General features: G+C 36.3%; 1 protein-coding gene across 3 annotated transcripts in view; it reads left to right on the plus strand.

The window, feature by feature from the left end:
- LYRM4 (LYR motif containing 4) overlaps window positions 1-26662 on the plus strand; it is a 134265-nt gene that overhangs the window by 11014 nt on the left and 96589 nt on the right. For 2 of the 3 annotated variants that reach the window (XM_016126807.2, XM_016126805.2), the window contains exon 2: window positions 21595-21715. In XM_016126807.2, coding sequence (XP_015982293.1) covers window positions 21595-21715 — 121 coding nt within the window. Of the gene's footprint in view, window positions 1-21594; window positions 21716-22489; window positions 22845-26662 lie in introns of those variants that run through there. The other variant, XM_016126808.2, reaches the window with a different exon arrangement.

Raw genomic sequence — 26662 nt, forward strand, 5'->3', positions numbered from 1 at the left:
CTTGAATGACTAACTTTTCTTTAACACTATCATTTTGTTTTATTGTGATTAAATTAAATGTCCTTGAACTGGCCTGAGAACCTTACCATCTTTCAGTGTTCTTATTCCAAATTCTGAATCAATTAATAAATTTCGAAACCCCATCCTTTCTCAAATAAATTGAAAACAAGCTACATTTAGTTTTACTCTCAACTTCTTTTAATGATGTTTAAGCAGTGACTCAGGATCGATTGTGTGTGGGGGTGCGGTGAGTGTGTTTTAAGTGAGAAAATCAGGAAAATATGCATAGGAAAACCAAAATGAAACCTGGAATGAGGTTAGCAAGCAAACTGAGTACTTAGAACATTTCACAGCCAGGAGAACAGCCTTGGGTCTGGCTCTGAGCTTCCACGTAGCCTATGGAAAAAGAGGACATGACTAGTTATATGAGTCACTATATGAGTCACAGTGTCCATAAGATAAAAGCAGCCAGTTGCTTAGAAGGACAACTTTTCTTGCTACTAAAACCCAAGAAATCCCTCTTGTGGCTCTTGGTGAAGGGCAACATCCTCAGTAGAAGTACAACCGGTTTCAAAGGGCACTTTCTTCTGGCATCTTAGTGCATCTTTGTTATGACAGTTAACAAACGCAAAGTGAATTAAGCAGTTCTTCAGGAGACCAAGATTACAGATCCCTGGTGCAACCCACAGACAAGGTTTAGAGTATCCAGAGAAAGAGAGAACTTGCCTTTTTACCCAGTCCTCAGTAATAGTATGTTTTTCAGTCAGAGTTTTGATAGGTTTTAAACAGCAGTGGATGTAAAGTTATATTCCCAGATAAGATCTAGACTGAGTAGAGAGCAAAAGCTTTACTTTTACCTGGAGGGTTTTACCATGAAAAGAGCTAAAGACCCCTAAAGACTTCGAATTCACTCCAGCTTGAAGCCCTCCAGTTCTGTATCTTAGAGACTTTTTTAAGGGCCTATTATGACAGACCATCAGTTTTAAACAAAATAACTTTTGGATGAGACATTCAAATAAATTGTTTTTGAAATAGACCCCTATGTATGTAACTAAGTTGATTTATTCTATAGGGTTAGTTTGAGCTATGAACCATTTAACATGTGCCAAAAATTAAAACTTCAGTTTCAGAAAATTTTATCTAAAGCTAATTTTCAAAATAAAATTTTTTAAAATTTTGAGCTTAGAGCCATTACCTATCAAGACCACTCTTCTTGTTTATTAAAACCTCAATATCTGCAGGCAGGAAAATAGTTTTCTCTCTGTACTTTCAGAAAGAAATATTTGACTATACTTTGTTTTTCTCAGATGATCATAGTTTTGTTGAGTTTCCCTTAGAATTTAAGGTTTATACAGGGATAACATTTTTTCACAAGCCAATATATTACATATACTCATCATCACAAAAGTAGTGAGAACATTTTATATTTTCAAATTTTTTCCATGGTAGTCATTAAACACTTTTTCTTTCTGTTGAAACTACTTTGTAACCAAGTAAAGTTTAGACATAGGTAAAAGAACAGGCTTTGAACTACATTCTTAAGACTAATACAACTAGATTATTTTTTTGTCTATTCAAAAGTAACTTACCTCCACATACTCTTTTTTTCTTCTTTTTCACCCCTCTTTAATTCCCCCCTCCCCCCCCCCAACACAGACACACACACGCACTCTTCCACCCCTGACCTATGGATGTTACCATTTCCCGTTGAGAACTGGATCTCTGAAGGTGGAGCGTCCCCTCTCACATGCTCACGACATACACCTGGGGCCTGGCACACCCAGCGCACTAGGGGGTCTGGAGCAGCCGGGATATGGTCCTCAGCTCCACCTGGAGCATGAACCCAAGACCTAATGCATGTAAAGCAGATGTGCTAACCACTACACGATGGAGCCACCCCCATTACCACCACACACTTAATGTTGCAGGAGTAAAATTGTGATGATCAATTGTGTGTTCACATACCTTATGCCTCACAAAACAAATGTGGAAATAATAGTTTGCTAGTAATTGGAGACATGTAAATTATTTCCAGGACTGTCTAATATTAATAATTTGCTATGATGATTATTAAATGAGTAATAAAAAAATGTAGTAGGTGACAGGTAAAAGTATCTAAAGTTGCTTGTTAGGATAAAAAATTAATGACTGTTGATATATATAATTCTTCTAGGTAAACGTAATTGAATTTTTATTCCTGTTGGGATAATTTGCATTTGCCATTGGGTCACAGGTTTTTGTGGAATTTTCTGTTTCTTTGTTTTCTATTTAAATAAAAATATTCAATTCAACAGCAGTTACAGAGTACCTACTATTTGCAAAATGTACTGTGACCTGTGGGGAGGCAAAGATGAACAGGGCCCAGATTCCTGTCTTGAAAAAACGAAGAACCTAGAAGACCTGTGTATAAATTCTAGCTTACAGGCTAACCGGTAGTACTAGGAGGATAAGTGGTGATGCTAGAAGCAAAGTGCCACAGGACCTAAAAGGCGGAAGGTGGTCTGGGAGTGGGATTGTCGTGCAGTGGTAGGGCACAGGAGTTGGATGTTTCATTACTGGAAACTAAATTTTGCTTATGGGCTATAGTACTGCAACTACTACTTTACAGTGAAAGTATTTTTCTTCTTCCCTAATCTAGCCACTAAATATTACCAGGTAATTCTATCCTGTATTGAGAGCCTCACATTTTTAAGAAGCAGTCTTTCTCTTTCCCTCTTTACTTCCTTCAAAACTTTGTATTCTTTCTTCCATGTTTTTCTCTTTCTTTTTCCATACATCTTCTCAGTGATATAGAATATGGGAGTTTGAATTCTAAAATTATCATTGGTCTTTGCCGAATGGCTTCTCTACTTTGGCACAGTTCTATCCATCCTTCAAAGATGTCTGCCTCCCTAGAAAGACTTCCCAAACTCCAGGCTGAATTACTCCCTTTTTCCTCTCTCTACTCAAAGCACTGCATATATACTCCTGTTAGGAGATATAGTAATTTATAATGTGTCCCCAATACCAAGAGCTTTGTAAAGCCTTGATCTGTTTCCATTTAAATCTTTAGTATCTAACACAGTATCTGGTGGCCGAATAGATAAGTGTATGAGTGAACAAATAAATGAGCCAATGATTTTCCTTTGAGTAATAAGCATATTTCACCAAAGATTTTCTCTGTATCTCAGGATTTCAGATACAAAATAGGATACTTTTAAATCATTATGAAGGTTCCCCAAAAACTAACACTTCAGATATAAAGCAGTGCTAAATGTAGTCTTAAGTAACAATGAGAGTTTTCATTTCGTTGTTTGTTTGTTTTTAACATTATGATGAAAAAATATATAGTATAAGCTATTGTAAGAAATACGGCTTGAAATTAGAGTCATATTTTCGACCACCCTTCTTTAAGCAAAGTAAGGTGGTTAATAACAATGGGGGAGTGAAGGAACAAGTTGGGGAAAGAGCTATATAGGTCAGCCAACCTGATTAAAGGATACTCTGGTAAGACTACATTCTGCATCCATGGGGCAGCATCTTCTCGAAGCTACAGCTGCCCACAATCCTGAGCGATCCCACAGACTGCCGTAGGGGAGGAATAATTTTTCCTCTGCCCTCTTCCATTCTGTGCCTGGAGCCTTTGAAATAAACTATTAAAAGATTAACAGAAGAAAATGCATATAAATTTCATTTCATGTTAATATTCTTATGTGGATAGGGGATGAAGGCTTCATATAAAAGTGGAAACCCCAAAGAAAAAGTTAGAATGGGAGACCTATATGATAAATTGAGGGGACATGACTAAGCAAAGGAAAGAGGTTTGGACACTTAAGAACAGGATAGTGTAGGAAATGGACTAGGAAAATATGGGGAAAATTAATAGAAGGTAAGAGTTATTTTAGTTCAGTTTGTGCAGACTCATCTCTGCATAGACTCCTCATCTCCAGTGATAAGAATTCTCTCTTCTTTCAGGCACCAGAAGGACAACCTTTTTCACAAGAAATTTATGCCCCGTTTTTAGGCAGAAAGGAGGGTAGAGAGCCCTTTCTGCATCTGCTGTTTCTCAGTTGCCCTCAGCGCAAAATACCAAATGCCATAGTGGCTTATTCCCTTCATTACCATAATCTGACTTTGGACTTGGCTGTTGTATATGTTTGATAGGTTACCTTTGGGGAGAAGGGGTAGGGAATATATTGAAGATTGCTACAATAACTAATGGGAGCTCGCACATCTAAGAACAAGTGACAGCAAGTGACGGCACTTCTTAGACTGTGTTGCTAGAGTTAGAGATAACGTAACAGAGCTGTGCCTGGTGTGTATAGTAAGCATGTTGCAGCATCAATTAGCTGTTGTTGGGTGAAGAGCATTTGAGGTTGACTGTGACGCTCTGTAAATAGCTTTTAACGAATGAGGACTTGCCTTTAAGAACTGTTGCCACAAGACCCAGGACCTGCATGTTCATCCTCCAGCCTCTGCTTGGGTAGAAGACCAGCATTTCCCAAAATGTAATGGGTGTTATCGACAGTGGGCAGAGGTTCTGAATTTAGGTGCCTAACTTTCTCTTCTCACATTTCAGAGTTTCTTCACTAGTATTTTCACATAATACGTGTTGGGCAAGGCTGGTCCATGTATCAAATAGGATTTTCACCTGCGTTAGCTCTTGAAAGCACAGCTAGGCAACTGGAAGGTCTGATGCACATCTTCCAGATCACCCATTTTATGTCCCACCGTTGATCATATAACGAGACCTTATTTCTAGGAAACACACATTTGCAAAAGAATGCAGTGAGGAGAGCTTCCCAATTGAATCTCAGTGTGTGGAACATGGACCAATAGGCTCGGGCTTCTCTTTTTGTGTTAATTCATTTTGTTAAATATAGTTTGTCACACTGTGTGCCTTTTAATGCAAGGTGGACAATTTAAAATTTTTAGTAGGTAGTAACAGAAGATGGAACTCATTTAAGTTAGTCTACCCTACATTAAAATGATTGTTAAATACCCACATTGAACTTGCCATTTGTTGATTCTGGACATGGCTTATCAGATCATTGAGTTACAAGACCGAGGCCAAATACCATCTTGCTCTGAGCATTTATGCATATTGAAAAGCCGGCCTTAGATTTAGGCTAAGTAGTATAAGTTTCATGCAAATCAAAATGAAAGTGTGTTGCAGATTTCTGATCTCTGAGGGTTTTTTGTGCTAAAATTAAGTAGCAGTGAGTAAAGCCCTTCATATTTTACCAGTTAGCCCTGGTATCTACATCGTTATGGTCAGCATCCAGTTGCTGGAACCTTGAACCTAAGCGGTTAGATGAAGAATATCAAATTTCAAAAGAAAAAAATCCAGTGAGATATAGTTAAGTTTTATTAGCAATACAGTGCATTCTTCCCCTGTCCTTCTCGTACACTCTAAGTATCCTGGCTTCTGTCAATGAAATGACTCAATTGCATTTCTTTTCCATGTCTTCTAACCAAAGCATGCTCTTAAGTATCCAGAAAGTGTCACCAACTTTGAGAATCATTGGTATCCCAAGAGAAGCTCCAAGAGCTAGGCCATCCAGTCAAGCAGGCAGTTTTGGCACAGGAGCTCAATGTACTGATCATAAATATGGAAGCTTACAGGGATAGCCTGTGGCTAGGTTCCCTCAGCCACAGTATACCCTATAGAGAGAGATGTAATATGCCCACAGGTGAAGACTCCTATGGCCAGTTCTATAGCAGAATGAGGAGAGTTTTATGTTAATCATCAGAGTTTATTTTAAGACTGCATTTTTTTAATTGACCCACCACGTATACTTTTATTTTTGATTTGGCAGATAAATGCCCAGTGCTGTTCTATTATTATTTAGTCAGGATTAATATAGAAAAGTAGTATAATAAACAATAACAGAATTTTAAATGCAAATGTTTGCTCAATTTTCTTTAGCCTTAACGTTTTCAGGTTCTTTAAAATAAAATTAAATCTTAACACACAAACATAACAGATGTTATAGAAATAAATTATGTAATGCATGGAAATATTTTGACCTACTTGGAAGAAAGACACAGTAACAAGTTATTTATATTATAAATGCCCAATCAAACAAACTTTGTTTTAACAAACTTTGTTTAGCACCCAGATCAAAAGAGCCATCCATTTAATATAATGCCTGGTATTTCATGCCTCATGCTACTTGTGACATCCCAGAAGATATAGAAGTTAATTGCATTTTTAAATTCATAGAATTTTAGACTTGACAAGACTTTAGTTAGATGTGTCTCTTCTCTATGAAAGGCAAAATTAAAGCTTTCCAAAGGAGCTATCAGATTTTGTCAGTAAATCCGGGGTTTTGATTAATGTGTTCATTTGCATGAACTTACATATAGAGTTCAGAATCCTTTAACTCTGAGGAGGCAAAGTTAGCTAATGGGCTCCCTTGCCCTGGATTCAATCTAATAATCAGGAATTGAGGGAACAGAGACCCAACTTATGCCTCACTGTCCATTCAAAGCCAGGATGCTGAAGGGAAGTTCACCAAGATTTTGACCGAACTTTGCAGCTGCGGACTTTTTTATTTACCTCCTGGTTTCTAGTTTTCTTGAGGATGTAACTATGTACCTGAAATATTTTTATGACGATTGTTTTTCCTTCTGAATAACCCAACAAATATTCTGTTGTTCATACATTCTAGGAAAGGAGAGGGAGAATTGCTCTGCATATTTTTTTCCACTATGTAAATTACCCTTAAGATTATGTTGATCACAGCTAAGTGATTTATCTGTGTCCCCTGTCCTTCTTCCTTTCTTTCTCATTTATTCTTGCTGGTTACTCATGGCAGGAGGAAAGAATAAAAGACATTTTAATGGCTCCTTTGTAGCAGCACTGATAGGAAATTTTAATGATGAAGTTTGAGTTTAATGATCAAGAGGAATTTCCATTGTTCATACTATATTTTCTCCCATAAAGTGAAAAATCCAGAATTCATTGAATATTCTACCATACATAGATACTGTCCATAAATTTTAAATCATTTAAAGGTCATGTTTTACATTGACTAGTTCATACTATAATTTTAAAATAAAAATTTAAAAATTAGATTCCATAACCTTTTAACCCTATTACTTGACAAAAGCTTGAACTTGCTTTTTTGATACTGGGTCAAGCTCATTTCTGGGGTCGGGTGTGTATGCGGCAGGGAGAACACCACAAAATTCTGTCCCTGCACAAAGAGTAACGGTGATACTTTTAAAAGAAATACGACCACTCCATAAGAAGAGGCTATGTAGATATGAGGACAGTCAATACTTGAGTATTATCTTTGTTTTTCACCTCACAGGAGTAATTTGAAAGACTCCACAAATGAAGGACATGTTCATCTTTTAGTCTAGGAATATGTGAGGACAGGATTTTGAATCTTAGCTGTAGCCACCAACTTTCAGATTCCAGCTTGCAGGGTACTGCATTATCTAAAGAGCCAAGTATAAAACCAAATAAGAGAGAAGCCAGGACCTCACCATTGCTTGATCAGTACGCCTTTCTGCAAAACAGCTAAACAGTGTTTTATACATAGCCTTTACTTTGTGTGTGTGTGCAACTTTTTAAAAAAATTTTAATTAGTTTCAAGTATATAGTACATTGGTTAGACATCTATATAGTTAGTAAAATGATCCACCCAGTTGCTCCCTCCCTCCCCTAACCCTTCACCTAGCCAGTGTATTAGTGCTAATTGCATTCCCTGTGCTGTGCTCCTCATCCCTGTGACCATCCATCAGCTACTAATTTGTACTTCTTTAACTCTTCACCCCATTCTCCCAGCCCCCCAAATCCCCCTACCCTCTGGCCATCACCCAATTGTCCACTATATTTGTAAGTCTGTTTTTGATTAGTTTGTGCTTTTTTTCCTTCAATTCTGCATATAAGTGAAATCATACAGTGTTTATCTTTCTCTGTCTGACTTAAAAACCTTCTAGGTCCATCAAAGCAATATCTTTTTCCATCCCCTTTTCATATGTAGAGGTCTTGTTTTCTTATCTTTTCAGCCACTCTATCTTTTGGTTAGAGCACTTAATTCTTTTCCATTTGAGGTACTTGTTGCTAGGAATATGGTTATTACTATTCTTTATTCCTGGTTTTGATACATGGTTTTTCTTCTTAAAGAAGTCCTTCCAACATCTCCTGTGATCTGGCTTGGTGGTGATAAATTCCTTTAATGTATTTTCATTGGGAAGCTCTTTATCTGTCCTTCAACTCTAAATGATAGTTTTGCTGGATAAATTATTCTTGGTTGTAGATTCTGGGTCTTCATCCATCAAATATTTTTTTACCAAGCTCTTCTGTCTTGCATAGTTTCTTTTGAGAAATCAAGCAGTCAGTTTTCCCTTATAAGTAATTCTTTCTTTTTTTGTTGCTGCTTTTAATATTCTCTCTTTGTCTTTAAGCTTTGGCATTTTAATTATGTGTCTTGGTGTGGACCTCTTTGGATCCCGGATTTTTGGAATTCTCTGAGCTTCCTGGGGTTTTATGTTTATTTCCTTTACCAAGTTAGGGACGTTTTCCATTATTATTTCTTCAAACAGCTATTCAACATCTTGATTTTCTTCACTTACGCCGATCAGACAAATATTTGGAGCCTGAATAGTGTCCCATATCCTCCTTAAATTATTTTTATAGTCTTGCCATTTTTTCCTTGCCATTCTGATTGAGTGTCCTGATTGGCTGTCCTGTCCTCTAGATAGGGCATTTGATCCTTTTCTTTATTCACTTTGCTTATTCCATTTAATGTACTTCTCACCTGAGATAATATGTTCTCAATTTCAGACTGATTCCCTGTTATAATTTCCATTTCCATTTTTATCTCTTTGTTGGAGTTCTCTACACTTCCCAAAAGTTCATTGAGCATGTTTATAACTAGTGTTTTGAACTCTGCATCTGTTAGATTACTTGACTCCATTATATCTGGATGTCTGTTCTGGTCTCTCATATGGATTCTGCTTCTTTGTCTTCCCATTTTGGCTGCCTTTCCATGTCTGTTTCTATGTACAAAACAAAGCTCCTAAGTCTCCCGGTCTTAATAGTGTGGATTTGTGAAGTAGGTGTCCAGTGGCACAACCCTAAGAAGGGTTCAGCTGATGCCACATTTAGCCCAAGCCTCTACCTTTCTGGGGACACCTGTTAAGATTCAGCAAGCAATCCACAGATGCTGTGCTTATAATTGCCTCAAAAGGCCACACCAGAAACCGAGGTCAGCTGCTTCTACCAGTGTGAGTCTCAGCAAGTTGCACCTGACTCGCTGAGTATACACCTGGATGTGACTTGGGTGAGACCCGAGTTGTGGGAAGTGGGGTTTCAAGGAATCCTCTAGGAAGAGTGACCTCTGTTATCCAGTTTGATGACATCACGGTTATCGCGGTGCTGTGTCTGCACACTACGAAGGGGGAAGGGAACAGTGGATGCTGATGGCACTTCTATACCATGCGATTCTCTCCTCAGCCCTCACTCCGGCAATATCTCCCTGTAAGTCCCTGGTGCCCCCTGTATGCAGCCGAATCGGCACTGTTGCTCAGAGCAAGCAGGTCCCGTCACCGCAAAAATCCGCTCATGGAAACAGCCCCGTTAAGAGGAGGAGTCTGATACTGCCGCTGCCACTACCACATCCTCCGTCTCACTCAGCTGCTTGGAACTGGGCAGTCCTCATCCCACCCTACCTACTGCTGTTGCAGGGTGCTTTCTTGGATTTCTCCCTAGTTATATGGCTTGTACATCTCAATCCCAGGCACTTTTTCCTTGTGTTTCCGTCACAACTTTGATTTGGTCACCAGAGGGATGAACAGAGCTATCATCTATGCCATGTTTTTTTTTCTCTATCCTGTGGCCTTTACCTTGATAAATTGGTTTACGCTTTGAAATATCGTGTTTTCAACAAAATGTCAGTGACTCGGGATAGATCCAAGTAATAATTAGAAATTCAATTTTGATGAATTAAAGGTTAAAGATCTTAAATGTTTTCAAGCACCAAAAAAGAAACTTAGAAATGGTCCTGAGCTTTCCTCCAGAGCCTGAGGGGAGCATCTACTACAGGGTGCTTGTGCCTTTCTTTCTTTCTTTCCATTATTTTATTAGTTGGGTGGTTTTTTGTTTTTTTTTTTTTTTTCACCTGACTAATACTTTTTTAAAAAAACCCGTAGAACCTTACTGAAAATCTGCAGTTACATAAAATTGTTTTTTAGGTCTTGGTGTTTTGAATATACTTTTTCTTGTTTGTACATAACTTTCACGTATATTACTTTAATAGATATTTACCATAATTTATTTGACTGTTTGTTATTGCACATTTAGATTAGGACTTGAATCCCACAGAGGGGACTGGGTGGGGGAATGAGCCTGAGTTCTAAGAAGTAGGGCTTTTGGAAGATTGTGACCGTGGAGAAAAAATTCCTAGCGCCACCTCTTTTGAGCCCTGAAAGTTTTTTTGCTCTCTTTCTTTGCCCTTCTTTTACACTTATCTGTCAAAACTACAACTGTGGATTTACACAGATTCTATCTTTCTATAACTACACCTAGAGAAAAATCATCCAGTTTGGCAAATTGCTATCATCATACTGGATTACCAACCTAACTGTCCCTTCTCATCGCTGGGGAAGTTTTGGAGTCTGCTCATGCTCTCGGTTTCTGAAATGGTTGTTAGAAAACCCTCTTCACAAACAGCCAATCTTCTTTACTCTTTGATTTTCTCATAATTATGTTTCCTGATACATACCCCAGAAGCCATAACATAAAAGAACAAACTCAGTTGCCTTAGCTAATTCTACTGATTTTATTTTTAATTTTTTGACACATTTTTAAATACCTTGTTTCCTGTATTCTCATGAGATACTATTTTGCCATTCTAAAATGTTAAATGCTTTTAAATTATTAAACTCTGCTTTTATTTCATTACTAATAAGGTATTAATTTTCATCTGAGTATGACTTTGAATACATTCCAGAGATTTTATGTGTTACCTTTTCATTATTTTAAGACCATTTTCTTATGCAGTGAACTTTTTTTAGGCCCAATAATTATTTGAGTGTTTTTCCAAAAATTTAGGTTTTTTTTTTTTCCCCTATATACTCACTACATTTTAGCCAATAAGTATATGCTGATGTTGTTCTTGCCAGAGTTACTATGGACATCCTAACTGCTGAATTCACCGGGGCTCTTTTCACCCTTTGTATTACCCTTTCCAGGAATTGTGACAATCTTATCTATTCTCTGCTTATAAATTTTGCCTTCTTATCTCCTGTCTTTCCTGCTTCTACTCTGACCCCTCTGCCATCTCTTAATTATTGGTTTTATTTCTCCAGTGCTCTAAGGCTAGCTTCTCTTTTCATTTTACTGCTTTCTTGGAACAACCTCATCTGTCTGCACAGTTTTGCCTCACTCTTCTTTGTCAATGATTTTTAAATTTATTGCCAGCCTGAGCTTTCTCACCTGAGATTCAAAACCATATTTCTGGTAGCCCACAGGACATATCCTGTTGTTGCCTCAGAATAACCTGTCTAAAAATAAACTTTTAGAACCTATTGTTTCTATCTACTAAAAACTTTATTTGTCCTTCCTCTTTCCCATGGCACTGCTTTAATTTAATTCCCTATCATATATCTCACTTGGCTGTATGTACTTATCAAAGTATGTTTCCTTTTCTAATCTCTACTCCCACAAATTGTACCTTCTCTGTTGCTAATGTTTATTGTGATATATTAGTGATTTTATTGTCACTAAGCACATAAAAATTATTAAGAAGTAATAATTATAATAATTTAGAAAGGATAAATTCTAGTAATCAAAAGAATTATTGTTAACATGCTGTTATAGTTCTTTGTAGTTTTTCTATACCTATATTTTCCATAATTGAGATTATCCTGAATATAAAGTTATATCCTTTATTTTAAAGAACTTCAGTGTTTATGGTTTGATTTATTTCAACACCTTTTACTAAAATAAATTCCAGAAAAATCAAGGACGTAAACATAAAAAGATAAAACATAAAAGTTCTCAAGAATACATGGGTGAATATTTTTTTATGATTCACAGCACAGAAGTCTTTTGTACGTATGATGTATAACCCAGAAGCCATAACAGAAAAATTGATACACTTGACTACATAAAAACTGAACATTTCTACATAACAAAAGTACACAAACATCATAAATAAAGCCAAATGACCAACTAGACAAAATATTGCAACTCTTCAAATAAGGCAAGCTTCTTAAACACCTTATTTGATAGGTCTTACAAATCAGTCAAAAGGACAAATCACTGGGTTAAGAAAAGGCAAAGGATACAAAAGGCTTTAAACTTGTGAAAAGGTGTCAGTAGCATTGATCATAAGAAAAATGTAATTAAAAGTAAAATGAGATGCCTTTTTTCACCTGTTAGATTAGCAAAGATCAGAAAGTTTGATGACATACATGTTGACAAAGTGTTGAGGAACAGACATACTTATACATAGCTGGTGGAAGCATGGATTGGTACCTCTACAGAGAATTTTGGCAACAGTATATCAGACTATAAATATACATATCCTTTGTCCTACCAATTCCATTTCTAAGAATTGATCCCACAAAAGACATGCTTGTGATGCTACAGTAAACAAGAATATTGATTACAGCATTATTTGTAATAGCAAGATTGGGAACAACCTACATATTTGTTAATGAAGGACTGGCCAAACAATATAGTTCATCCATACAATAGAACACTGTACAACCATTTATGCATCAGTTCCATTTGTATCAATAAGAAATGATAACTAAGATTCATTTTAATTGAAAAGTTAAATGTACACAGTGCGTTTAGAGTGCTGATGTACATACAGAGGTTTTAATATGAATCTAATTGTCTCTGGGAGACTGCATATGAAACTGCTAGCTCCGATTGTATCCAGAGAGAAGAACTAAAGGACAAGAGTGGGTTGTCTGAGGGACAGGAATGAGAGGTAGACTGATATTTATCCTTATACCTCTTTATGACTTTAAAACTTTCGCTTTTGTACTTGTGACTTTAAATGTTTTTCAAACATCTATTTTAAAAGTTATATAATGTCATAATTGTGTAGCCACCTCTCTGTTATTGAATAGTTAGGTTCTTTCTATTTGTAATGCTTATAAATAATTCTAAAATGACCATCTTTCTTTATATATTTCTGTATATATTTGAGGTTATATCTGTAGGGTCCCCAAAAGTAGATTTGCTAGATAAAAGATTATGATCATTATTATCTATTATTATGCTATTTTCCCCAAAGAAGTACCAGCTCATACTCCCACCAATAGGATGTATGTGCCCCTTGCTTTAAAAAAAAAAAAAAAATCTGCTTATTTGATGGACAGAAAATTATACATTGTTTAAATGTGCATGTCTTTTATTATGACTGAAGTAGAACATTCATATATCTAGATCCATCTCTCTAAATTTAGTCATTCTTTATGCTGCTCGCAGCTTGGCTCTTGTTTCATGCCGCTAACACATTCATTTATTGACTGTGGTCCTAATGTCTTTTTGCTTGATTTATTTATGTTATTTATATGCTAAAGATATTACTCTTTTACCATATTTGTTTCTAACTGGATTAAGGACAAGTAGAAGTTAGCCAGGAAATCAAGCTGGAGAGGATACTCTGTGGACAGAGAGGGAGGGCTAAAGCAGAGAGAACTGAGAAAACTACAAGTCTTCTCACGTGGCTGGATTTCATGGTTCCTGCTGGAAGCAGGGCTTGATGAAGTGGGATTGATAAACAGAAGTATACTGTCCATGTTAATGTATTTGACCCTTATCCTGAAAATAATGGAATACCATTGGAGAATTTCAAACAGGTAAGTATGTAATCGGTTTTGTTTACAGCTGCCCCAAACCTGAGAAGCTTGGGTCTCCGAAGTGTGTTTTCTAATAGTAACTTCACTTCCTCTCCACACAACCCTTCTCATTGGTCGCTGTCCTCCTTTTTAAAACAAACTCGATTATTTCACTTACTCTTACTGCTTATGTCAATAGCTTTTTCCTTCATAAAACTCTCAGCCACTTTTTTTAAGACATGCTTGGCTCTGGAACTATTTGTAGAAACACTTGAAGCAGTGCTGAGAGATAAGATGATCTTTTAAGTCTTTGTGATGCCAGAGACAATTTTTTTTAATGCCTTTTCAAATGAATAACAACTTGACTTATACCAAGTACTTATCAGAGATTGGATAGAGTTTATTGGCCTCTGGAGGAGACGTAGCTTGGAGTTGAAAATCACAGACTTTAGTCAGCTGAGTTTTAAACCTAGCTCTGCCACTTATTTGACATAAGGTCTTGGCTTAAATATTTTAAATATCTTTGGTTCCTAGTTTCTGAGGATTAAATGATATAATGTATATCTACTACTTAGCACAATACCCTCTGCATGCTACCTGTGCCATAAATCGTAGATATTTTGTTATTCCTTTAGACCCTGAAAAAAGCACTACAAGTGACTGGAAAACAACCCTTTGTGGATTTTGAAAATAGAAATCTAAGGAGATACTTGCCTAATTCCATTCAAGTTCTTTCTTTATCTTTTCTTAAAGTCTTTTTTCTTTGACCTTGGAGTTCAGGGCTTTATAAGTGTCTTGGCATCATCCTCTGGTTGTTGAATCTCAGCGAGTCCTCAATTTTTTATAATCACTTCTGGAACATTGTCTTCCATTGTAACTTTAATTACCTACTCAGTTCAGTTTGTTCACGTCTATTATTCATAGGTTATATACCTTTGCTTGTACTGAAGTTTAGTTAATTTTGTTAACATTTTTCTCATCAACTCATTTAATTTTTCTGTTTTAGATTTCATATTATAGTTTGTCCTCTACTCTGTTTTCTGTAAAACAGTTCATTTTTACTTGCTTCAACTATGTGTATAATTATTCTCTAGCATTTTAATTTGTTTTATGGGTTTTTTCCCCCTCTTGCTTTTCTTAAGTGGGAAAATGTAATATAATTGGTATGCTATTATGTTTTATTTTTCTTTAACAGTTAACTTATTGAGGAATAGTTTAGATACACTAAAATGCATCCAGTTTAAGTATACAGTTTAATATTTTGACAAAGATATAGGCCTGTGAAAACCACCCCAATCGAGATAAGAACTGTTACATTACCCCAAAAAAAGTCTCCTTAGCCCTACTGTGTTTACTTTGAATGGCCTCTGTTTCTTCTTTCATCTCTTTATACGTAGATTTCAGTCCCAACCTGTCTCTGCAGACAATAACCTTGTTGATCTCCACTGTATTCATAGCACCTCGCATAGTGCTTACATAATAGACATTCAATACATATTTCTTCAATGAATTCTCGTGGCAAATTTTGTAATCATTATCTTTCAGAAGTTATTTCAGGTTTTGTGCTCCAAACCCTTTTTTTTTTTTTTCCAGTTTATTATCTATTGTTGTGCGCTTATTGATTATTGGTATTTTTCTTGATGATCTTTTTTATATTGTGTATGACATTTTGATAGGTTCTTCATTTATTCAGTTAATATTTATTGAATACCGTCTCTGAGCCAGGCAGACACACATAAACAAAATGATATTTTTATTAAAAATTATGATAATTTAAGTTACCTAAAATTAGCGACCTGTATATGCACTGAGTGGTAAACAAGAAAGATAAAAGTTCCTACTGTGGGATTTACATTCTATCAGGAACTCACATTCATAAGGAAGCTTTCTTCTGTTCTTCACTCTGTTATCTTCCCTGAGTAATAATGACCTTCAAATTGTCCTTGAGCTTTCTCTCTGTTCATGTTGCTATACTCTGCACACATAAACACATACCGTAATCCCAAGGCTGTCGCATGAGAGTTAAGAGCATGAACCAAGATTTGGACTGAGAATTTGAGAAGTGAACAATGATTCAGAATGGATATAGAAGTTTGAATCGGTAAGATCTTGTAATTGATTGAATATAAGTAATTAAAGGAAAGGAAGGAATTTAGGACGAATTCCCATATGTCTAACTGGACAGTTGGCCATATAAAGACACTCCTACGTAGGAAAGGAATACTGGCCATTGGGGGCAAAGGGAAAGGAAGGTAGTAACTTGAGTTTTGAAAATGTTCAGTGAGAGAACCTGTAGTGGGTATGGTGAATACCTTTTGTTGACAAGTCCAAAAGCAATCAGGTTCTATGAATGTAGAACTCAGAGGCGTAAGCTAGAGAAAGATTGGGTAGACAATGGTGTATAATATATGATAGTTGAAACCTTGGGCACAGGTACAATTGCTGGAGGAGATTTTATTAAAAAGGATACATTATGGATCTCTAGAGAATACAACATATAATAGGCAGCAGAATAAGATTAGCCACAAAGACGACTAGGTAAAAATAAGCTAGTAGATTTAAAGAACAAGAGGAGAAGAAAGCAACTTGCTATGGAAATCTCCATTCATGAAGCAAATGTAGATACCTCAGTAAAAGACTGCAAACACTGTCATCTATCTCATTATAAAAATTATTGACTTTTAAAGATTTCATTAAATTTCATTTAAGTAATTTAAATTACTTAAAATCGGTACACTGAGTATGCACTGAATGCATTTTAGATATTAAGGCTTGATGAATCTTGAGGAGTCAACCTCAGGTTGGTGGAGGAGAGTTGACCTCAAGAAGAGGGCGGGCAACAGCGTTGTGGGAGACATACACGTGGTTTCCTTAGATAGCACAGCCTCATTGATGTGTAAGGGTAAACAGATGATCTGGAAACAGCAGGAGAATCCATATTGGCACTACTGTCTCAGCCCTGTAGAATCTGGAGGCATGGCAGAATTCAGCAGCTTCTTCTTCATGGCTGTGAAGGAATCACCACTATCTCCAAGCATATGGTGCATATGAGTTAAGGCAAGTAGATGGAGGACAATTGCCTTTCAAACAATTGAAGGAGGTTGCTCCAAACAGGCCAATAAAAAGAATTGAGTTGTTTTGTTACTGGGATGCTTGACTTGGGATTGGAGGAAAGAGGAAAAGGCACAGATATTTTTACAGGAGGAATAAGCAGAAAAACCAGCTTTGGGGTAGTGGCGAAGGATGACAGAAATGAGGGATAATACATCAACTGGTTTCCAGACCACACCTTTTAAATGCAAAAGCTAATGTGAGCCTTCAAGTGCTGGGGAAGCTGTGACTATTATAGCCTGCATGTGGCTGGCTGACAGTGATTCTGGGAGAAAGCAAAGTAGGACTAGGACCTCAGATACTACAGAGCTTTCATTACCACCTGCTGTATTGCTTTGCTGCTGAAAATTGGAGTGGTGAAAGAATCTCATGAAGGAATTCTATCCTTGCAAGGGTGATAGGATAGCCAGTAGAATAACCTGTGGACGTCTGGAGGTCTGATAACAGACCGAAGGGCAAAGGTTGTGGTGGAGGAGAAAAACAGAGTGGAATCTCCTGCACAGGGAAACACTAAAACTCTACAGTGCTCAGGAAGATGAGCAGTGATTTTGTGAGCAGCACAGCTTTACTGAGTCTGTGGATGCCGTCTGCTTGCTCTTATTTTGTGGCTGTTCCTGTTCTGTTGCCCTTAATATGTTAATTTTTCATGCCTTAACTTCAAACAGCATCTGACTCACATTAGGATCATTTTAATGTAAGGCATTGTGTAGCAGCTGGCTGCCATTTTCATTGCAGCATCTGCACATTTTTCTTTGAAATGTTCTTTCTCGGCAATATAGTCAAGCCGATAGCCAGAATATGTTCAAAGATAAATGATTTACCTTAGTAGCAGTGGAAAAAAAAAATGCAAATGATAAAAATCGAGGCGGGGCAAGATTGAAATAATCAGTTGATGGCCCTCTCCTACAAAATGCAAAAATTCAGCCAGGTTTGTGACTACTGCCTTCACAAAATTATGATCATTTGAAATAAATCATACAACTAAAAAATTATTTAAGCAGTAGTAGTTTTTTTATCCTTATGAACCAATAAAATCTCTGTTCTACGAGCAAAGGAAAACACCTTGTGTTTTAGATGGTGGAAGAGAAGGAAGAATAAGGAAGGGAAGAGGGAACCATTACATCGTTCATGTCAAAAGTGCATACAAAATTTGAACACCTTTGGATAGCTTTAGACATGTTTAATTTGAAAATCTAGAACTTAATTCCTTTAGATAGGGACTTTGAAGATTTGGAGAAAACAAGAATACACAACAGAATATTTAGAACGTTGCACCTTGAGTTCAATTGATATAAATTGTTGAGTATCTTAAGCTATTTTTTTATTCATATCTCAGTATAGTTTAAATTTGTATTTCTTTTATGAGTGAAGCTGACTATATTTTCATCTTTATATAGTATTTGTATATTATTTTCTGGGAATTGTCAGTTCAGATAGCCTTTGCTTACTTTTCTCTTGGGTTATTGGTATTTTTCTTTTAATTTCTTGCGGCTCTCTAAATGTTAGGAAAATTATACATTTGTGATACGATTTTCAAAAATATATTTTCCCAGTTTATGTGTTTATTGGTTGCTTATAAAGTGGATGTTTTTTGTTCAATTACAGTTGACAATATTATATTCATTTCAAATGTACAGCATAGTGGTAGATATTTATATAACTTATAAAGTGATCCCCCTACAGTTATTAAAATAAAATATTTTAATAACTAGCACCGTACAGTTATTAAAATAAAATATTATTGATTATATTCCCTATGCTGTACTTTACATCCCGGTGATCGTTTTATAACTGCTAATTTGTACTTCTTAATCCCTTCACCTTTTCACCCAGTACCCCAACCTCCCTCCCATCTGGTAACCATCAAAATGCCCTTTGTATCTATGAGTTTGCTTCTGTTTTGTTTGTTCACTTATTTTGTTTTGGATTCCACATGTAAGTGAAAACATATGGTATTTCTCTTTCTCTGATTTATTTCACTTAGCATAATACCCTCTAGGTCCATCCATTTCTTGCAAATGGTAAGATTTCATTTTTTATGGCTAAGTAATATTTTATCATATATATGTATCATCTTTTTCTATTCATCTATCAGTGGATACTTAGGTTCTTTCTATATCATGGTACTGTAAATAACACTACAGTTAACAGGGATATTTAAGTCTTTACAAGTTAGTGTTTTGGTTTCTTCGGATAAATACCCAGAAGGAATTCCTGGGTCCTTTGTGTCTTCTTATAGCCTTATTTTAAAGTCTGTTTTGTCAGATATTAGTATTGCTACCCCGTTTTTTTTTTTTTATTTCCATTTGCATGAAATATTTTTTTCCATCTATTTATTTTTAGTCTGTGTGTATCTTTCTATCTGAAGTGGGTGTTTTAAAGGTGACATATGTATGGGTCTTGTTTTCTTCTCCATTCAGCCACCATATGTCTTTTGATTAGAGTATTTAATCCATTTACATTTAAAGTAACTACTGACAAGTATGTATGTATTGCCATTTTATTATTCATGTACATATATATATATATATATATATATTTTTTTTTTTTTTTTCCTCATCTTAAAGAAGTCCCTTTAACATTTCTTGCAATACCGGTTTGTTGGTGGTGAACTGTATCTTAAGGTATTTTCTAATTGTCTGAAACTTTCGAAGAATTTAGGTTTTTGTATTCTAAGTTATTCTCTGTTTCTCCTAGCTATTCTAGGCTAGTCACTAGCTTTCAGAAAAATTAATTTAGTAATAAGTCCTATTGCCCATTTTATTTTTCAAAAAAAGCCTGTGCAGCATCCTGAATCAAGAATTAAAACGTGGATGATTCCCTGGGGTTAATTTCTATTATAAAATCAATTCCACACGTTAAACAAAATATTAGATTTAAATTATGTTGTCCCCTCTCTGCTCCCATCACTACCAAAAAAGAAACTGTTTAGGTGGAGTGTGGGGGATGTGAGAAAGAACAGTGATATTGTATCATTTAAACAACTATTACGCTTTGCAAGAAACTACTCCAGAAATTGCTTTTAGCTTACCTATTTAAATCTTATTAGAATAGTAGTTAGACATGAAGAAAATTTATATTTATTATAGTCTATTAGTAAAATCCTCCATATGCCTTTATAAGTGAATGAGCCCCAGTTGCTATAAAGCATCTCCTCTTGAAAGCATTCCATTTCCAGTCATTGCTGCCCTAAAATTGATACCGAGCACCTACAAGCTCCTCTACAAATACTTAATTTGGTTCACATACAATTAAGATGAAAGTCTCGGCAGTGGCTTATATCCCAAAAATGCAAATTCCTAAAGTATCTTCCTTTCTCCTTTATGATTCTTAATATTACAAGATTTCATTTTACTCTTGCTTTTAAAACAAAATTAGCCCTCTCTAATATAAGAGTTCCCAGTAAATCGTATCCATCTCCCAATACCCACCCAACCCCCAGCTTCCAAAGAGATTATATTCCCCTTCTCATTTCTTTGCCTCTATTTCCGTTCTTCTATTTGTAAGTATTACTAATAGTTTTACATGGGTTTTTTAGCTGGTATTCAAATTTAAGAGCAAAGCAATCTACGATGATACAAAGACTAGAGAAAAAAAGTGTCTGATATGTCTGACTTGGGTTGCTTCTCCTAGTGCCTTATTTTCAATCTGGTGCAGACAGGGTAGGCCTGGGGTCCAGGCTATGACTGTCTGAGTGTGGGGAGTATATTAAGTTAAACACTCGTGACTCATCTATTGTGGGTAATTATCCAGACCAGTCTACCCTCTGTGTACACACCATGTTGTGACAGTGACATGAGGAGAGGTGAATATTAATTGCATTAAGGAATAGCAAGATGAAGAAGAACAGCTTTCATTTATTGTCTTTCTTTATACCAGGTCCTGTGCCAAATTCTAGAAACACATTATAAAACTTAACCCTCCCTGAGAGGCAGCCCTGAGAGACAGGTTTGTACCTGTTCAACAGACAAGGAGACATGGGGTTATTATATTAAGAAGCTTGCCCAAACAGTAGGAGCTGAAGAAAGAATTCAAACCCAAGCCTGTCTGATTTGAAAGGCGTGTCCTTGAATTGCTGTCCTGAACTGCATATAAATCTATGTGGGGGCAGAACAGTGTTATGATTGTGCATGTTTGTGCATATGTATGTCCTTAAAGATGGAGAAAAGCATTGTGGTGTAATCTCCATTTAGGACTGAAGAAGTTATCCTGATGTGAATCCTTACATGTTACATTACACAAGAGGAATAAACAGCCAAAATATGGGACAGGACTGGAAAGCCGACCCAAGTCTGGCATAGATCACTGTCTTGGTGCATACATATGTGGTGCATCATTTCACCTCTTAATTCTTGCTTCATTTTTATACATTATAGGTTCAGTTATCCATGTTAATGGAGGGAAGCCAGACGTGAATAAATCTATAAATAATCAGTAATCTAAGGAGCATTTCAGTAGCAGTTTACCATGTATATGTGACTTATTTGGGATAGATTTATATCCCTAAATATCTTTGCTTAGTCATCCCAGAATAGTATTGGATGGGCCTGTCCAGAAGCAAAGATCAAAGTGGATTATCCATAGGAGAATATTAGACAGTTAATTCCTAAGGAAATGCTTTTAAACACATTTAAAAGCATAGTTTCAGAAACACTGACACCTTTTCTTTTTTTCTCTGAATTCAATTAGAACTTATGCTATCAGGAGGATAAGAGATGCCTTCAGAGAAAATAAGAATGTAAAAGATCCTGTAGAAATTCAGACTCTAGTGAATAAAGCCAAAAGAGACCTGGGAATGATTCGTCGACAGGTAAGATGATTCAGTGATACATTGTTTTTCATTAAGAGCTTGACGCTTTGACACATCCCCCTTGATCAGACATCACTGCTTTTGGTGTTTATTATTTACACCAGAGGATTATGAAACTCATATAGACATAGATGACCTATCGTATTATTGAATTCAGGGAGAACATAAAGGAAAATACCAGCTTTCCATAATTTCCAGGGAATGTATTCTTTAAGAAGCTTAGTAAAGGTTGATGTTTTAAGTATGGGAAACTTCAAAAAAAATGTCTCTTCATAAGGTATTATTTACATTACACATTTATACATGGACTGATATTAAAGAGTATAAATGTATTCCAGTTTTCCTCGTATTTTAAAATCATAATTGAAGATAAGGTTGTTCTTTTCTTGAAGATATGGTCATTGGTGATTAACCTAATTTTGTTACCACATGGAAGGGATATCTGCAGATGCAAATGGTGTAAATAGCCACTTTGGGACTGATCCCATAAAGGACACTGGAAGGTGTTTTTGTTGTCACCTTGTAGAAGTGCCTGCCTGTCTCTGTCTCATGAGGTAGAGCAGAGCATCTGCAGCACCTTGGTCTTCTGGGTAGTGTAATATGTCCATTGTTCTACAAAATTAGTTAGAGAGCTAAAGGCTAAAGTAAAGTAGCCTGCTATCAATTGATTTTCTAACTCTCTAGAAACATTATACTTTTCACTATTTTTTCTTTGATTTAGCAAGTCACAGTATAAGTTCCATTTCTGCTTCTTTTCATTTTTCTCTCTTGTAGTAAATTTGTTTATAAAGTGTGAAGAGGAAGCCCCTTACCATTTTCCCTATTTCTGCTAGTGTTTTTGAAAGGACTTCTTTACCATCAGTATTGCCAGCTTTACTGACATTATATCATATCATGATATATGACATATATTCTTCTTCATGCTTGACTCTAAACAGAATTTTAAAAAAACAATATTAACTGTAGTTTTCATTTTATGTCAAAATTAAAGATTTATTCTCTTGCCTACATAATGAAACAATCTCTTCTAGAATAACATTTTATTACACAGCAAAGGAAACCATCAAACCAACAAAACAAAACCAACAAAACAAAAGACAGCCTACTGAATGGGTTAAGATAGTTTCCAATGATACATCCAATAAGGGGTTAATATCTAAAATTTATAAAGAACACCAAACAAACAGTCCAACTTAAAAATGGGCAAAAGACCTGAATAGACATTTCACCAGAGGACATACAGCTGGCCAGTCGACATATGAAAAAGATGCTGAAAGTCACTAATCAGAGAAACGCAAATTAAAACCACTATGAGATACCATTTCACAACTATCCAGAATGGCTGTCATCGATAAATCAAAGAACAAGTATTGGAGAAGATGTGGAGAAAAGGGAACGAACCCTCGTGCATGGTGAGTGGAATTGCAAATTGGTGCAGCCAATATGGAAAACAATTTGGAAGTTCCTCAAAAAATTAAAAATAAAACTACTTTATAACCCAACAATTTCACTTCTGGGAATTTATCCAAAGAAAACCGAAACACTAATTTGAGAAGATGTATGCACCCCTGTGTTCACTGCAGCGCTATTTACAATAGCCAGGATACAGAAGCAACCTAAAAGCCCATCAATAGATAATTGGATAAAGAAGAGATGATACATATATACAATGGAATACTACTCAGCCATAAAATATAAATGAAATCTTACCATTTGAAACATGGATGGACCTAGAGGATATTAAGCTAAGTGAAATGAGTCAGAGAAAGATAAATACCATATGATTTCACTTATATGTAGAATCTAAGGAACAAAATGAACGCACAAAACAAAAACAGACATATAGATACAGAGAACAAACTAGTGATTGTGAGATGGGAGAAGGGGTTGGGGAGCTGAGTGAAAAAGGTAAAGGGATTAAGAAGTACAAATTTATAGTTACAAAGTATTCATGGAGTTGTAAAGGATAGCATAGGGAATACAGTCAATATTATTGTAATAGCTATGTATGGCGCCAGGTGAGTATTAAACTAATTGGGGGCATCACTTCATAAATTACATAAATGTCTAACCACTATGCTGTACACCTAAAACTAATATTAAAAAAATATCAAATGTCAACTCTAATCGAAAACTAAAAACTAAAAAATAGAATATTTCAGATTCTGATAACCCTCTGAGTTCTATAGTTATCTAGCAATAGAATAACTGCCACATTCAGACAAGTGTAGGAAATGATCTTTAATTAAGGGCATGAAAAGGTAATAGGATAGTCAGAAAAAAAACTAATCTGCACATTTGCATATACTTTGATAGTGGCAGATAAATGAGTTGCCATTTTGGAAACTGGAACTATGACATTTTCCAGGCATCAGTGTTTGAATTTTATGGGATTCTTTAGCACTGGAACTTGGAAAAATAAGCTTCCTGAGTCCTTATTTTGCACAAACTCAGAAAGATTTAATTTTTTGGCACTTTCCCATGTAAAAGTTGGCAAGCAGCTCCAAAACAGCCTAGTTTTATCTTTTAATATAAAATTGCTCAGAGTAGAAAATGCTCGGTAAAGAGTACCTGTCAGTAAGCTATTCCACCATTTCTTATATTATATATTTGTGTTTTTGTTTGAAATGCTAAAACTACCCTCAAAAAAAAAAAAAAAGACTAGACTGACTGTCATCAGACATCTCCAGTGAATCTACTTAAAGCAGCTTCAAAACACTGGAGCCTCAATGTGTGCCAAGGCCTGGGTGCCCTCCATGGTGTGCCAGGGCAAGTGCCCAGGGCTTCCATATTAATTGGTAGAGCAGCAGGTAATTATGTTATCCCTGAAGACCTTGCTCAGAAAAAACCCTCACAAATGAAAGCATTCTCATGCTATCAGAAAACTAGTTAGCCAGTTATGTATTTGCAACTGGGAAGTTTCTGTTCACTTCCCTTTTACGTCAAGAGTGTTTTGGATCCAAGCATAACATTTACCATAGTTAGCTTATGGGATGAGTAGATTCCTGGAGCCAGCTTACTCTAAGCTGGTATGAGCCGATGCTAGCCTGAAGGCCTAAAATAAAGTAGTGTCTATGTTTTCTTCACACTGGCCACTATAATAGCTTTCCAACTTGCCTCTGTGATCCCCCCTACCCCATGGTCTCTTCTCTACTCATCGCCAGTGGTCTTTTTTATAATGAAAATCAGAGCATTTTACAGCCCTGCTCAAAACCTCTTAGGGGCTTTGCAGCAAGAACCCTGACATTGAAATCTGCAGTCTTTGCGAAGTCCTCAAAGGCCTTCCATTGCTCTTGTCTCCCCCATGTTACCTTCTTCATGTCCCCAGAATATTCCCAGCTTGTTCCCATCTCAGAACCTTTGTACCTTCTGCCTCTCCCCAGACCTTGCCATAGCTTGATTCTGCTTTTCATTCAGACTTTCAGATTTCACCTATCAACACTAACCACACTATTTTAAATAACCTCCTTCCCTCTGTCACTCTTTCCTCTTACCCTGCTTTAGTTTTCATTACAGCACTCATCAGTACCAAAAATAACGTTGCTTGTTGCCTTGTCTATTTTCTCTTCTGTGAGGACAGAGATCTCACTTCTCATGGTCACTGCTGCCTGGTACACATGAGCATGGACTCTGGGGCCAGCCTGCCTGTGTTCAAATCCTGATTCAATCTACTAACTGACCTTGAAGCAGATATTTAATTTCTCGATGCCTAATATAAAATGCAGATGAAAACAGGCCCAACTTCATGGGTTATAGTGAGAATCAAATAAGTTAACATATATGAACCCCTTAGAAGGATGCTGGCACATAGTAAACACTCGCTATTATTATTATTCAGAGTATCTAAAAGAGCCCACCTAGAGATGGCTCTTAATAATTTTTTGTGGACTAAATGAATATATGAAGAGTTTGGCCCTGAGATCATACAACTCAGTCAAGGAGTCTGTGCCACCAAAATCATAGTATCTTGCTGACCACCCAGAACCTCTCTTCAAAGAGAATGAATCATGAAAGGGAAATGGAAATCTAATGAGAATCTTGAGACATTACCCTCATGAGCCGTAATATCCTTTATTATTAAGTCCTTTCACTTGACTGCTTAAACCCAGAAACCATCCACCAGGATGCACATTGATCTTAGCATCACTTTTCCACAGCCACCTTTGTAGCTACCAGAGATGTACATTCATAAGGCAATACTCAAACCAAAATCCTCCAGCCGACTTTCCCTTCTCAACACTGTCCCTTCTTCTCTGCTTTCTAGCCAGTTTTTAAAGTAGGTCAGATAATTCTTCAGTCAGCTCCAATGCTCATGACACAACTGTAAGCATGGAAAGATTTTGCAGTTCTTAAATCTCAGCAAAGATTTTCTTCTGTTTTGGGGGTAGAGAAACCAAGGTGCAAGAAAGCTGGATGCCTTGTCCACAGTCATATGACCAGACCTGAGCTCAGGTCATCTAATCCCATAGAGCAAACTCAGAAGTTTGAGCTTCTGAATCAGAAGAAACTGAAGGATGAAAATATTCTTAAATCATCCCCCGGTTTTGTTCCCAAAATATTTAACGACCACGTAAACCTAGCTCATCCTCTTCTCCAAGGTCATTCTTCCTTTATATTCTTAATGCACAAAATTAGTCTTCATTGTGGCAACCCTAAAGAATTCTAGATAGCATCCGCATTTATTAGCCTTTCATATCACTCCTAAGGATTACTCTGATTTCAAGAAGTGGCAGATTGTTTTTCCTCTATCATGAGCAAGTCAGACTCCTTATGTTCATTCTTTATAATTATGGCCCACTGAATAGAAGCCTGACATACACTTGTTCTTTCTTTGACATTCTTGGACTAACTCTTTCTCTAAAATTATTATCCAGTCTGTCAATCTCTAATCTCTTTCCAGCTATGTGTATATCTTATATCCCATTACTAGCAGAGATGTTCTTCCAC

The sequence above is a fragment of the Rousettus aegyptiacus genome, unplaced genomic scaffold (assembly GCF_014176215.1).
Source record: "Rousettus aegyptiacus isolate mRouAeg1 unplaced genomic scaffold, mRouAeg1.p scaffold_m13_p_1, whole genome shotgun sequence".
NCBI classification, from domain to species: Eukaryota; Metazoa; Chordata; class Mammalia; order Chiroptera; family Pteropodidae; genus Rousettus; species Rousettus aegyptiacus.